Source organism: Macaca nemestrina, chromosome 10, assembly GCF_043159975.1.
Source record: "Macaca nemestrina isolate mMacNem1 chromosome 10, mMacNem.hap1, whole genome shotgun sequence".
Lineage (NCBI taxonomy): Eukaryota > Metazoa > Chordata > Mammalia > Primates > Cercopithecidae > Macaca > Macaca nemestrina.
This window is the reverse complement of record NC_092134.1, coordinates 57,299,822-57,315,708: the sequence shown is the minus strand read 5'-3', so window position 1 is coordinate 57,315,708 and position 15,887 is coordinate 57,299,822. Positions and strand designations below refer to the sequence as shown.

At 36.6% G+C, this 15,887-nt stretch overlaps 1 protein-coding gene across 5 annotated transcripts in view; it reads right to left on the bottom strand.

The window, feature by feature from the left end:
- Positions 1–33: 33 nt before the first annotated feature.
- The window catches only part of LOC105473331 (nucleosome assembly protein 1 like 1), a 36,694-nt gene continuing 20,840 nt past the window's right edge, over positions 34–15,887 (bottom strand). For 2 of the 5 annotated variants that reach the window (XM_011727111.3, XM_011727107.3), the window contains 12 exons: positions 11,901–12,042; positions 11,564–11,644; positions 8,547–8,675; positions 7,518–7,589; positions 6,242–6,381; positions 5,673–5,818; positions 5,559–5,578; positions 2,961–3,083; positions 2,198–2,227; positions 1,642–1,692; positions 839–910; positions 34–162 (listed from right to left, as the gene is read on the bottom strand). In XM_011727111.3, the coding sequence (XP_011725413.1) occupies positions 875–910; positions 1,642–1,692; positions 2,198–2,227; positions 2,961–3,083; positions 5,559–5,578; positions 5,673–5,818; positions 6,242–6,381; positions 7,518–7,589; positions 8,547–8,675; positions 11,564–11,644; positions 11,901–12,042 (970 nt within the window). In that variant the 3' untranslated portion in view covers positions 34–162; positions 839–874. Of the gene's footprint in view, positions 163–226; positions 911–1,641; positions 1,693–1,871; positions 1,968–2,197; positions 2,228–2,960; positions 3,084–5,558; positions 5,579–5,672; positions 5,819–6,241; positions 6,382–7,517; positions 7,590–8,546; positions 8,676–11,563; positions 11,645–11,900; positions 12,043–15,887 lie in introns of those variants that run through there. The other 3 variants (XM_011727106.3, XM_071071403.1, XM_011727110.3) reach the window with 3 other exon arrangements.

Sequence of the window (15,887 nt, the reverse complement as noted above, 5' to 3'; positions counted from 1 at the left end):
TGGTACAAAATTAAGACATTATCTTGTAAGAACTAAAATTGTATTTGAAATTTTTATTTTAGGCTGCAAAAACAGAAACAAGCAAACAAACAACAAATAACTTGAAAATAGGCTTGTCAAATGATGTAAATTCATCCTTTCCAGGGAAGCAGAAGGTAGACCCTACCACAAAGAAAAGATGCTTAGTTAATAGAGGTTAAATTTAAAAGTACAGGTAAATTCAGGCTAACTTCTGAAAATCCCGTTTTATTCACCTCACTGTGGTACCAGTAACTACACTGAGCCAGGTTACTTTACAGTTAACTATGTCACCTAAAACACAATAATCCACTAACAATCTAATACAGTTATTGGGTGTGGTCATACTGGAAATTCTTAACCATATCGTTGTCTTGCCAATTTTTTTTTTAACGATACATTATCTTAGTATAAGTCACTGCATTTCTGTAACAAAGTAATGAAAGGCACAGCTAATCCAAGCGGACTTAACCCTATTCAACAACCAGCTGAAAAAATACTTTGGTTCTTCAAGGAAAAAATCATGAAAAAAAAAAAAAAAAAGGTATTTCCTTTAACAGTTGTTAATTTTCATAGCTGTACTCCAAGAGCTACATAAAAATATTCCAGAAGAACCAAATTATGTAGCAATGAATGAACATGCGTGACAGAATTTGTGCATTCAACATATCTGGCAGAAAAACTAGCTAAAATGCTAGGTAGAACAAATTGGTCTTTAAAATATCAGTTTCCTGTCCTTTAAAAAAAAATTACCTAGTCTACCAAGAAAATACAAAAACATAAGGCTGTAAGTAAATAAGAGTTGTGTTTAGGCTATTACAGTGCAGGTTATCCTCAAGGCCACATACATCCTGCTTCACTGCTGCTTGCACTCTGCTGGGTTTTGATCCTTCTGTTAAAGGAAAACAAGAAGTCAATCTATCTTCTTCTACCTGCTTCAGTGAATTTCTCAATAGTAATTACTGCCTTAATTATAACAGTAGCTCACTGTTGTCAAAAGAAATGGTATAGGACAATGATGGTAAATTATTTTATTAGCAAGTCACTGAAATGCTAAAATCAAGCTCAAACTTTACACTGTAGAATTAATTCCATAAAATGACACACACTAAACCATAATCTTAAAAAATAAAGTTACCAAGCAATTTATTTAGTTATATTACCAATCAGCTTTGCTTTTGCTAATCCTAATATAACAAATTTTAAGGAATAATAGACAAGGACTCTCAGTGACTGAGTAAGAGTAGTTGGAAGGATCTAACAAACTGCACTGCTCCCCAGTTCCCGGACACTCCTACCACCAGATCTTTTAAAAACCTTTGTTTATTTTCTAATGCTTAAGAACTGTTATAATTTATCCCATTAAAATAGAATCCTAGGGTGCACTGTACCTGAAACTATAAAAAGTACAAAGTCCAAACAAAAAACAACGTTTCTTAGAAAAAGGTCCACTGAAATTATGTGTACTGTTCAAAATGCCAGTGGGACTGAAAAAAGAAAGTTATCCAGTCAGTAGGCTTTACTGATTAAAGACTTTAACGGAGAGAAACTTGATATTCAGAAACACCAACTCTTACTTTAGCTGTCTTAAATTTAATAGAAAGCAGCACTAATTTTGCTCACCTTTGGGTCATAGTCTGGATCATTTTCCTCATCTCCTTCTTCTTCCCCTTCCTATATTAAAGTTCAAAATGCATCCATGAAGTATGTACATAGTAGGTAAATTGGCTCATAATGTAGGGAAAATTTAATACAAGTTACTCTATGGGTCAACAGATTTTCATGATTACAGAGTTTGACGATAATACAATTTAATCTGAAAGCTTCTAATATGAAAAATTTCCCAACACAACTTGAGACATCCAGACAGCTTTTATTGAAAATAGTTACTGCAGCCAACGTTGGAAAAGTTTACTGCAGCTTTTGACTTCTTCAAAGAGCTGATAACCCTGCAGCAGAACAAAATTATTTGAAATAAAAAAATGTTGCTGAGTTTTGCAATTTATTTATTGAAACCTTATACATACATTGTTTGGCTGTAGAATTCTAAAATCATGTTTTCCAAAATGTTTTTATCCCAAATCACAGAATGATTATAGCAAAGGAATACATAAGTCATTCAATTTGCTTCTCAATGTGTTAACCACAGAGAATTATTTGCTCATTTGGTAAACATTACCTCATCCGCTTCTTCACCTTCTTCATCATACTGAAAAGGAAAAACAGCATATGTGTTGAGTGAATGTAACACACATTTCAGAGTAGCATTAGTAACATTCATCACTGTAAAACTAGTGTCTTAAAAGAGAAAACCTACTTTCCTATCAAGAGGCTGATTATAAATTAACACATAGTGGCTGCAATAATCACTCAGCTCACTGCCAATTTATAATAAAGAACAGAGTACAATCATGTGGATAAAATGGGTGATCAGACAAGTATTACTGTAAATATTACTCACCCACACTTACGTGTGGAATGCACTGTACGAAAAGGACCTAAAGCCTACTCTAACAATGGCCGTTTAGCAATAAACATATCCAAAACATCTATATGCAGCCTAATCTTAACCTAATCATCACTCAATACTACCTTGAATAGAAATTCTATGCCTCCCAGTAAATGTTTTCTTGTGCACTAAGAAAAGTCCTAGTTCTGTGAAGTCAAGGCAAGGGCATAATACATCTATAGCACTAACCAAACATAAAAAAGTTTCACAAACTCAGAACAATCTTATTAGCAGAGAATCAAAAGCTAAATGAATCCAAAAATCCTAAGGAGACATACTGAAAACCCAGAAAAGCTATATCCAGAACATCAGTAATTAGCCTAATTTTGAATTATATTATGTCCTGTTTCTTAAAAACTAAACTCATCTATTACCAATTCTGACCACCATACCCTCACCCAATTATTTCTTTGCAGGATTCAAATTCACTTACATCATCATCATCATCTTCAATAGCTTCTCCAGTAAAATATAACACTGATCTCGGGATTATACGCTCACGTAAAAAGTGACCAATTTCGAAGTCTGCAGCAAGGATAGCTTCAGCATCATCATCCTATTTTTAAAGGAAAACAAAAGCAGAAAATTTAGGAATAACTGTGTTACTTAACGTGGCAATGTAAGACTCTTAGAGGCTGGGTGTTACGGCTCACACCGGTAGTCCCAACACTTCAGGAGGCCAAAGTAGGAGGATCACTTGAGCCCAGAAGTTCGAGAGCAGCCTAGGCAACACAGTGAGACCCCCACGTCTCTACAAAAAATAAACAATTAGCTGGGCAGGGTGGCACATGCCTGTAGTCTCAGCTACTTGAGAGGCTGAGGTGGGAGGATTGCTGGAGCCCAGCAGCTTGAGGCCGAAATGAGCTGTGATCGCACCACTGCACTCTAGCCTGGGCAACCGGGAAAAAAAACAAAAAACAAAACAAAACAAAAAAACCTCTTCAGTTTAAATTACATGATGAAGGAAAGAAACGCTCAACTTTACTCTTTACTTTCCATGATTTTTCTCACACCATATTAACAAACAATTTGTCATTTTTAAATTTCCTTAATAACTTTTCCAAGTTTTTAACAAAAAGAAAAGCTAGCAGGCCAGTATGCATACTAAGAAATTGTGAAGAATAAAAAATTAGAACTGTTTACTTAGTTTTTGCTGGTTTAAACAGAAATACACAAAAGCAATTGTTACATATGTCTGCAATTTTCCTTTGCCCCTAGCACTTTGCTTTTTTAGAGACAGGGTCTCGCTATGTTGCCCAGGCTGGTCTCATGTGATCCTTCCACCTCCGCCACCAGAGCCGCTGGGACTACAGGTGCCTGAAGCTGTACCTGGCTTAGGATTTCTATTTAATGGCAAAGCACAGGGTAAAAGTGGGTCTGGCATTATTTACAATTAAAATAATTCCACTTCGGCAGGGCGTGGTGGCTAGCGCCTGTAATCCTAGCACTTTGGGAGGCCAAGGCAGGCGGATTACCTGAGGTCAGGAGTTCAAGACTAGCCTGGCCAACATAGTGAAACCCCATCTCTACTAAAAATACAAAAAATTAGCAGGTTCAGTGGTGCACGCCTGTAATCCCAGCTACTTGGGAGGCTGAGACAGGAGAACTGCCTGAACCCAGGAGACAGAGGTTCCGGTGAGTGGAGATTGCGCCACTGCACTCCAGCCTGGACAACAGAGCCATATTCCATCTCAATAACAATAATAATAATAAAAAAATAAATAATCTCACTTTAAGTTCTATGATACTAAACAATGAGCACGCCCTCTGTGAATTCCATGAATGTTTGAGTCAACAACATAATAAATAAAAAAGTCCAAAAAGGGGGTGGGGAGGAATTCAAACCACAGGTGGAGGTTTTCTATCCTTAACTAGACTGTTTTGTCATCATCAATATTTAGTAACAAAAAAAAAAAATAGAACTTGAATACAAACTCCAACACATCCACTGATACGAAAATAGTGTGATGCTCTATCTTACTAAAGTAGTTTTTCTCACCTGAAACTCAACACTGCTTTATGTTCTCTTTTTTTGTCCTATAAGCCAAGCCAGAAATACTTACTTTTGCCTTTTACAGATTTGTTCTAAGCCTTAGCCAAGAGTATTCCAATTCAAAAGTATTCAGTTAAGGTTAATTTCTAATTCCATATATGGACAAACTATTTAAACTATCTCAGTTAATTTAAATTCAAAAACATGCCCAAAAGAAAACCAAATTCAAAACATACCTGCCATACCTTGCGTGTATAGACTTTCTTTAAGGTTGTTCCTCAGTTCAGGCTATATGGCAGGAACATTTCATGGTTCTCTGCCATATGCCATATATATGAACATACATAGTCACAATATGAAATCATATTTACATTGGGGTAACAAATTCAGGAATGCATTCTAACCATAATGTAGTTAGGAATATAACAGTATAAATGACTTAATACATTCTGGTTTTACTAAGGAAGACAATAGTTTTGAAAAGTTAAATCTCAGCCGGGCGCGGTGACTCAAGCCTGTAGTCCCAGCACTTTGGGAGGCCGAGACAGGCGGATCACGAGGTTAGGAGATCGAGACCATCCTGGCTAACACGGTGAAACCCCATCTCTACTAAAAAATACAAAAAACTAGCCGGGCGAGGTGGCGGGCGCCTGTAGTCCCAGCTACTTGGGAGACTGAGGCAGGAGAATGGTGTAAACTCGGGAGGCGGAGCTTGCAGTGAGCTGAGATCCGGCCACTGCACTCCAGCCTGGGCGACAGAGCGAGACTCCGTCTCAAAAAAAAAAAGAAAAGTTAAATCTCTCACAGCTTTGTAAGTTTCAAAAGAAAAGAAAACCTTAAGCTTTTTATCTCAGTGTTTCTCAGTAGAGGCACTGATATCATTCTGAATGGAATTACTTTTCAGATCCAAAATGTCTGCCCCATGCATTGTAGGCCTCAGAACTCAATGTAACAACCATCCCACTCTCCACTTGAAATTCGGTGCTTTAATTTCAAATATAGTTAACAATTCAATAAATAAATAACAATTCAACTTACCAGATCTCCACTCTCAGGAACTGCAAAATTCAGAAAAGAAATTACAATGAATAAGAAGCTAAACAACGCTTATTATAAAATAACCACTAATACTCACGCTAAAACATTATTTACCTTCAGGAGGGGCAAAAAAATTAAAGAAAGAGTCATTGGAAACTGTTTTAGTCACAGTACGAACTGTCCCACGTCCCTTGTGTTTCTGCTTCTTCTTAATGGTTTTCAAAGTGACATTCTTTCCTTTTTTCCAATCTATCTGGCACCTTGCAAAACAAAGAAGAAAAATCTATTACAATTGACAATCTTTCAACTGCTGAACTTCTAGAAGTAAATGTTCTATTTAGATTTCAAATTTTAGAAGGGTGAATTGCTTCAAATGTTTTCTATAGCAGTATAAAGGGAAAAATTTTATTTCTAATCAAATATTTAAAATAAACATATTTACAACTAGCATAAACACATAGTATAATTTAAAGAAGCATTCCTTTGCAGAAATATATGTGAGACAGTCGTGGGCCCAAGGAGAATTACAGGAAAATTGATAAGCACTTTTCAGAAAACATATTACCAAAATGTTCAGAGACAGACTATGTACATATATGAAACTGAAAATAACCGAGTATACAAATCAAGTATAACAAAAACAGAAAAAAACCATTTTGTTAAGGTAGTAAAATTAAACTCACCCTGTACAACCCATAATTTCTGGTCCATCAAAAGAAAAGGGATCAGAATCATCTGGTTCTGACCTCATCCTATATGTCTTTGTCAGCACTTCATTTGTAAAATATTCATTGGGTTCAAAGTGAAATTCTAAGACAAAACTCTGAGGAGAGGAAGCATAAAAATCAGTTAAATACCTACCTCATACATTTCAATACTTTAGTAAATACAGCTTAATCTGTGTTTTTTAATAAACATGTATAATATTCTAAATGGTAATTTTTTTTCTACTCTGAAATACAATCTTTTTCTTTTTGAGAAAGAGTCTTGCATTGTTGCCCAGGCCGGAGTGCAGTGGCACAATTTCAGCTCACTGCAACCTGTGCCTTCTAGATTCAAGTAATTCTTGTGCCCCATCCTCCCAATTATCTGGGATTACAGGTGTGTGCCACCACACCCAGTTAATTTTTGTATTTTTAGTACAGACAGGGTTTCACCAGGTTGGACAGGCTGGTCTTGAACTCCTGACCTCAAGTGATCCACCTGCCTTGGCCTCCCAAAGTGCTGGGATTACAGGCGTGAGCCACCGCGCCCAGCCCTGAAATATTTAAGAATGGGACAGACTGTCAGATAAGCCCCAAATTATGCTAAAATCAAAAAAATTATGTTAAAATCAAAATGAGGTACAAATTGAACTGAATAAAGCTTAGTTTCAATTTACAACTACTAAATAATTAACATGTTTACACAACAGGCTAGGCACACCTGAATAAAGTGACCATGTCGTCTCCCTTACTCCCCAACTACCGGAGGAATCAGGCTTTTAAATAGCATACTAAACGTGAACTTGACACAGAAAAAGCCCAACCTTAAGCATCTACAGCCTATATTCTTAGTAGTTTTGCCCATAGTTGACATTAACACTGGTGGTTTGGTGGACAGGTTGTTCGCTGATTTTTCCTTATTAAGGGGTGGGTGTCCTCTAACATCAGTTTCATGTAATTCCCAATTTCATTAATGCAGAAAAAGTACTTATTCACGTTCCCTTGGCATTATTTTTATCCACTTATCCAAGAATAAGGATTATCTGTGTTTCAAACACAGTTTATGTTCAGAAGGAGGAAAAGGAAAAAATACTGCCTCACAATTAGCAGCATCCAAATATTTATTCACTACAACCAAGAGCACCAACCTTACCCTTGAATGTTATCTTTTTAAAAGTTTCTATTTATCTACCTGTAAGTTTCTATCTATCTGTAAGCATGTTACAAAATTATAAATATTTCAAAGTTCTCTTACCATAGGCTGGCCAGCATCTGAGAACTTCACTTTAATATCTTTCAAGTGTTTCAGAATAGGTTCATCATGTTCCTTCAAATTAAAAAATAATAATAAAAATGAGTAACATGGCATTTGAGGATTGTCTTCTATTACTACACAGACACTAGCTGACTGAGACATAATATATTTTAAAGTAGTTTTGTACAGCAATTACGAACCTTAAGACTTACTCTCCAGGTTATGGCTTATACACTAAAGCTAATTTATACTGTAGTTCTACTGCCACTGGTAGAGAAAAAGTGTCCAAGTAGACAACTAAATCATTATATAGGCTGAAAAATTCAAAATCAAGTCTAAATAAGGCATATCTGCTTTAAAAATGTTTCCTGATTATAACTGCTGCCTTTTCCAGCTGCTTGTCTCCTTCCTCCTGGTCGTTCCTTTTCCACTTTGCTAAAGTAGAATTGTAATTAAGTAGTAATTATGTGGAAATCATTTCTTTTTCTCCATGTAACTTCCAACGACGACAAGACAGGGCAACATGTACTACTACAATGTAGACGGTAGGGGTAGGGGCTCACTCAAGAAATGCTTGAAGCAAAGTTTCCCAAAGGTGACAACTATTATGGTTTGCCAGACAATGTAACCACTGTGAATGAGTTTAACATCTTTATAGCATTCTTTTAAAATGCAAATTTCTCCTGGAAGAGTTAAGGGAATTGTATAATTGCAGCTGTAAGAATAACTTTCCCATCATACTTCCATACTAAGTATGTAAAGACAGAAGGCACAGGGTAATGAGAAAACACTAGTCGATAATGAGCAATTATCAATGGGACCATTTGATCATCTCATTTTTTAAAATAAACTGTAATTTATTTGATGACATTAATCAAAGCTATAATTTCCCTTCTACAGATATTAACTGTTTAAAAAGTAAGCAATCATTCTAGAAAGATCAACACTGAAGAGAACAGTCATCACAGCCATATAAACTTCAAAAGTTTACCCTTCAAAGTAAACTGGCACGTTTATGAATAAAATTACCTGAACCATATCACTGAGCAAGTCAACATTCTTAAAAACAGTTAACCAAAATTCAGGAATTCCTTTGGGGTCTTCTTTTTCTTCATCCTTTTTCTCATCTTCGATCTTGGCCTTTTCTTTCAACTCCTCCTTGATAAGTGACAGCAAACATTACGTAATACATAGATTAGACCTCTTGATTAAGTAACAAAGGTATAAAAACCAAAACGCACAGTCACCAGATATTACCTTCAAAGTTCTAGTCTATCTGTGTAAACACTGCCGTTGTCCGTAACAAACCTTAATTAATCCCTTCAAAATTACTGCTACCACACCCCTCCAAAGAGAGCCACTAAAGTGACCAAGATCTGTAGGAAAAACCATTTTAGTTTAAAAAAAAAAAAAAAATTTTTTTTAACTAATTAAAAATGAAGACTTAAGCACAGTAAACAAGAAAAGCAACAGAAATACTAACTTGGTCCAATGCCTCACCCCATGGTGTTATTAATCAAAACATTATATTCTCTTTACCAAACAACATAAAATAGCAATGCTAGAGAGTTGGATCACTTAACACAGCACTGAATGTGTGTCACAGCTCTGCCATTATTCACTGTGGGCAGGTCACTTAGAAGCCTCCATGTCTTCACTTGAAAATGGCAACAATCCTCAGCCTATCATGAAGTTAAAAAAAAAAGTATATAATGAATCTACAAACTAAAAACTGTTAGCCAGGCATGGTGGCTCACACCTGTAATCCCAGCACTCTGGGAGGCTGAGGCGTGTGGATCACTTAACATTAGGAGTTGGAGACCAGTCTAGCCAACATGGCCAAACCCCACCTCTACTAAAAGTACAAAAAATTAGTCAGGCATGGTGGCGCATGCCTGTCATCCAGTTACTGGGAGGAGGAGGCAGGAGAATTGCTTGAACCCAGGAGGTGATGTTGCTAAATGTAGACAATGATTAGAGAAGAATTTTCCAAATGAATTTGCAAAACTTACTGTAGAAAATTCACCCAAACAAGAAGCTGGAATTAGTCAGGGTCAAGGAACAGCAGGGGAAGAAGAGGAGAAGAAAAAACAGAAGAGAGGTGGAAGGGGTCAAATAAAACAAAAAACAAAGACCATACCACAAAAGATTACTATAGCCAAAATTCCCAGAGCAAAGAAATATGTGACAAGTGTGTGTAGCCTTGTAACTTTTGAAATTGATCTTAAAACACACAAAGATTTATTGCTCAAAAATTCTCCTGTGGTGCCTCAGCAACAGGGGAGGATGAAATTATCATTCAAGGAGACTTTACAGATGACACAACTGATGTCATTCAGGAAAAATGGCCAGAAGTACATGATGACAGCATCGAAGATCTTGGAGAAGTGAATTTGAAAATTTGTCTGTAGTTAATGGCCTGAACTTAGAGTTGATATGGCCAAAGGGAGAGAGGCCTTTATAAACATATATATATATATTTTCTACAGTAAAACTGTAGACTGCCCTCCCTCATCCTTGGCATTTTCACTGTTCTGTACAAGGCTGCTTGTTTTTATTGCCAAAGTCAAATAAACAGGGGAGACTATCATGTTCATGCATGAATACAATTTAGTCAAATAAAAAATTTCAGTCATTTGGTACTGACTTTTTTTTTTTTTGAGATGGAGTCTCGCACTGTTGCCTGGGCCATAGTGCAGTGGCGTGATCTTGGCTCACTGCAACCTCTGCCTCCCGGGTTCAAGTGATTCTCCTGCCTCAGCCTCCTGAGTAGGTGGGATTACAGGCGCCTGCCTCCACGCCCAGCTAATAATTTGTATTTTTAGTAGAGACAGGGTTTCACCGTGTTCGCCAGGCTGGTCTCAAACTCCTGACCTCATGATTGGCCCCCTCGGCTTCCCAAAGGTGCTGGGATTACAGGCATGAGCCACTGTGCCTAGCCTTTCTCTTTCTCTTTTTATTTTTTGAAAAAACCCAGCAGACTTTTTGTGGGGAGCATTTTTGTTGATTATTTTATTGACCTAAAGCTGAGTGATTTTTTAAAAGAAATTGAATTTGGCTCCCTCACCAATAATATGTCTCCTTTCTTCTTTGATGTGATAGTTTTGAGATGGGTGAGAATCTAATAGATTTGTGGCAGAATCTGCTTCGTTGTTATGAAGTCCACCCTATGGGCACAATAACATACTGTTGGTAGGAGGTGTTCGAGCTATTCTGGAGATTATTTGGTAAAGTATACTAAAAGCCCTAAAACCATGTATGTGCACTGTTTGAACCAATAAGCTACTTCTTTGACATTAGAAGACATTAGAGGAAACAATAAGCCTTGCAATAAAACTTATGGATGAAAGTATTCTTCACAATATGATTTATAATAAAAAATTGCAAATGTTATAAATGAACAATTGGAAAATGGTTAAGGAACTGATGGTGCACACTGTGCGGTATGTTTATGTTTAAAGATGTGGTTTGCATATATGTTTAAAGAATCATATTTTCTAAGATTATTTGGAAACATGTTTGGTAATGCCAAGTGGGGGCATACCAGATACATCTTAGACATTTATCATCATCATTCTGAGTGGAAGGCCATTCAGAGATGCTAGAGGTTCTTATTCTGGCCATAAATCACATGAGTAAAATTCTGCTAACCAATTAAAAATAATGTACACCCACGCTCAATATATAGTCCTGGAAATAGCAATTGAAATATGTCTTCTCACAAGAGAAAATGACAGTTTTAATGATGCATTAGATGAATTTAAACTTTAAGTCAGGTGCTGCAAATTGGATAGAAGACTTGTAGTTTTAATGCTGTGGACACTTTTAAGAAAGAATCCATGAAACCACTGCTTATTGCCATGCAAATTACAATCTTGAATGACTGTTTTTTTAATATAAAGTATTAGAAAAATGTAAGATGTAAAATTAAAAAATGAAAAAAATACAACTAGTTATATAATATTGTACTCCATCATTAAATGCTAACATTTCTGACAAGTCCTAAGATTTTACCATCTATAAAACATACTAAAGTTGGTACTAACCGAAATCTCATCTTCTTCATCTGGTTTCCATTCACATTCTTCTTCCGTAGGTTCATAAATTGCATTAATAATCTCAAATCGCTAAAATGATTAAAAAAAAAAAAAAGGCTGTATAAAATCACTGGCATCCAAGGTAAAACCAGTGGTTTCTCACTAAGAAGTCTTATAAATTTAACAAATGCATACCACAACTTTAACTATTATTGATAGTTCCTCCAAGTGCCTCTAATAACAATTTCAATGAGAGTTCTAAAGACTAACCTCTTCCAAGTCTGCTTATATTTCCACACTTCATCTTCTAGAATGTTAAATTAAACAAAGTAGGAGAAAGCATTACCTTATCAAACAGAGGCTGATAGAGAACAGCATACTTCCTTTCAAGATCGTGAACTTCCTCATAGAATTTGGCTTCTATCTGTGCACATTTAACTTGCAGGTTTTTGAGAGCATTCACTCGTCTTTTAACTACCCTAGGCAGGCTGAAAGGTTAGAAATCAGTTACATAGCATCACACTAAAACGGAAGTCACACTTCTTTTGTCATACTGAAACTGAAGCACTGGAGTTAGTGAATGATAGGTTTTTTATCTGAAGCAAAAGGTAGAGTCAAAGTAAATAAAAATCAAATAGATATAAATATACTGACCCACTGGCTATATTTCAAAAGTAGAAATGTAACTAGGTAAATTGATAAAATGTACATTATATTGTCAACCCTAAATCTTTACCCAAGTTAAGTGCTGGACTTGTCATTGCTGAAGTCATGGACTAATCATTTTAATTCTGAGAATAATGATTACTTAGATTTTTCTTTTACATATATCTCACCTATACTAGTTATTAGGAAAAGGAGGGGAGCATATGTATATCAGGAAAAAGGACAAGATTCCACACACCATTATTTTATTTTAGTCTCCATATTTAATTAGGAACTAGTAATCACATTATTAAATAAGAGTGTAACATACTATAAAGAGCAGACATGTATTTTTAAAATAACAGCTTTAGGCCAGGTGCTATGGCTCACAACTGTAGTCCCAGCACCTTGGGAAGCCAAGGCGGGTGGACTGTTTGAGCCCAAAAGTTCAAGACCAGCCTGGGCAACACGGCAAAACCCTGTCTCTACAAAAAATACAAAAATTAGCTGGGTGTGGTGGTGCATGCCTGTGGTCCCAGCTACTTGGAAGGCTAAGATGAGAGGATCACCTGAGCCTGGGATGTCGAGGCCGAATTGAACAAGATTGCACCACCACTGCACTCCAGCCTGGCTGACAGAATGAGACCCTGTCTCAAAAATAAATAACAGCTTTGATGAGATAAAATACATACACCATACAATGCACTGTGAAGCACTATTTTAATTTTTATTTTAGGTCAACCTAAAATATATGTGTATACCCTATATATATGTATACCCTAAAATATGGGTATATGTGAAGGTCTGCTGTACAGATTATTTTATCACCCAGGTATTAAGCCCAGTACCCAATACTTAATTTTCTGCTCCTCTCCCTCCTCCCACACTCCACCCTCAAGTAACCCCAGTGTCTGTTGTTTCCTTCTTTGTGTTCATGAGTTCTCATCATTTAGCTCCTACTTATAAGTAAGAATGTGTGGTATTTGGTTCTCTGTTCATGTGTGAGTTTGCTAAGGATAATAGCCTCTAGCTCCATCCATGTTCTCACAAAAGACATGATCTCGTTCTTTGTATGGCTGCATAGTATTATGTGATGTATACATTTTCTGTATCAGATCTGTCATTGATAAGCATTTAGGTTGATTCCATGTCTGCTACTGTGAATGGGGGCACTGATTTTTAACAGGTTATACACACTAGGTTTTGAGTCTCCTAAAGAATGATTAAACCTCTCTAATAATCAGGGAATCTATGCAACAGATACAAAATCCAGGTTAAAATTTCCTGCCACAAACTTTTGTGAATCAAATAATTCACTTAGTCACTAGTTTATTTAATATTATTAGAAATAAAAAACAAACCCTTGAAGATACCAACTTTCTATTTCTGCTAATTTTAAGTAAAAAGCACTACTCTGCCAAGGTGGTGAACCAGCATGGGCTTCTGGCTTTTCTTGCTCCCCCAAAAAGCTAATCCCAGAAACTTTAGAACAAGAATGAAGCAACTACTGAGGCACACACACACCATAAGCAATTTCAGGTAAGACTGGAGGTTGTGTTTAACTGGTACAGGGTGACCAACAACTTCGGGAGAGAATGGCCACAGTAGGTAGCCATGCGGACAGGCTGGAAGATAGCAATTCCACAAGAAAACTTTTTAAGTTCTGCTCCTGCCTTGCAACAATCATTGTCTGTCATCTTCACCCTTCACAAGAGCCGAACGCCAGGGTTGATGAAAGCTGCACTGGTTCAAAGCCCTCAAACATGTATTTGCTCCAATCTAGGAATAATGAATTGACAACCAAAGAAGACTAGTCCCCCACCCCTACAAAGCACACCATAAAAATTGCCTGGACTGGCAGCAAACTTTCAGTCTAAGGCAACTAGTGCTGCACTACTTAGGCTCACCCTGTGCCCTTCTCCTTGTCACAAACCTTCATTTCTCCCCAAATATTCATTATTAGGGTAACTGGTATTGCCTAATGTGCCAGAGCTTGAAGAATAACTAGACACTTCAAGGGTACAATTTCTATGAAAGAGTGAAATGATTATCATCTGAAGCAGCATAATTAGAGAATTTAAACAAGAATGTAAATATACTTAGAGATGAGGAAGATTAACAACATGCAACAAGACCAAGAAATCTAAAACAGAGAGGGAATGTTAAGTATGAAAAATACAATAACTAAAATAGGCAACAAATAAGAGAAACAGGATAGATTAAACTGAAGATAAAGTCCATGATGTTGAAAAGTTCTACCAGAAGGCAGCATGAAAGACAGATGGAAAATAGAAAAGCTCTGAGATATGGATGACAAAAGTAGCAACAGCTGACAAACAGAGAAGGGGTACAAAATCTTAACATATGAGAATGATACATTTCTCAGAATTAAAGCAATATAAAAATCCTTACTCTGCTTCCTAGACATGTTAATGAGATTTATGAATATCAAAGACAAGAAATTTCTAAAGGTATCCAATGAAAAAGAATAACCTACAAAGAAAAAGGAATCAGACTAACAACAGGCATTAAAAGAAACGCTGAAATAAAGAAAAAATAAATTGTAGTTTTTAAGAACTCTGAATTTACTACTTCATAGCCAAACTATTATTCAGATATAAAAGCAAGACAAAAATTGTATCAGGTATACCAGGCTTCAGGTTTGCCACAGATACTCACTATATATTACTAAAAGCAACTTTGGAGGAAATTAAAAAAAAATCCAGCAGATTCTATGTAAGGTATGGGTGCAGTCAAATATCTTGGTAAATTTCTTGCCTTGAAGGGAAAAATAGAGGGCCAGAGAAAGCACGTTTATAAACAATATAAATATTGGTAAATTTAAGATATCAATAGGGGTAAATAAACTTAGATACTAGGTTATAAGCCACTACCATAGTAACAAAAATCAATGCATTAACTTTGGAACCAGCAGAAGACAACTTGATTTATCCAATTGGAAGCCGAAAAGAAGAAAGACCCAAAGTAAAATAAATTAAAAAAGAGAAAGATGGCAGCAATAAATCCAAAAACAATATAACTTTTAAGAAATGCAAAGTCAGCCTTACTAATAATAAAGAAGCAAACATTGAGGCTGAGTGTGGTGGCTCATGCCTGTAATCCCAGCACTCTGGGAAGCCCAGGTGGCTGAATCGCTTTAACTCAGAAGTTTGAGACCAGCTTGGCAACATGGTGAAACCCCATCTCTACAAAAATAAAAAAATTAGCCAGGCATGGTGGTGCGTGCCTATAGTCTCAGCTACTTGGGAGGCTGAGGCAGGAGAATCGCTTGAGCCCAAGGCTAAGGCTGCAGTGAGCCGTCATTGTGCTATGGCACTCCAGCCTGGAGACAAAGCGAGACACTATATCCAAAATATAAAAGCAGCAAACATTGATCTACAGGAAGAAACAAAGATGAAAAGATGAAAAAGACATACTAGGTTAAAAGTCTAAAAAAAAAAAAAAAAAAAAAAAGGCTGTGGGTGATGGCTTATGCCTGTATTCCCAGGACTTTGGAACACCAAACTGAACCCAAGAGTTCGAGACCAGTCTGGGCAACACAGGGAGACCCCATCTCTACAAAATAATAGCCAGGCACGATGGTATGTACCTGTGGGTCCCAGCTACTTGTGAGGTTGGGGTGGGAGGATCACAGTGAGCCATGAGTGTGCCACTGCACTCCAGTGTG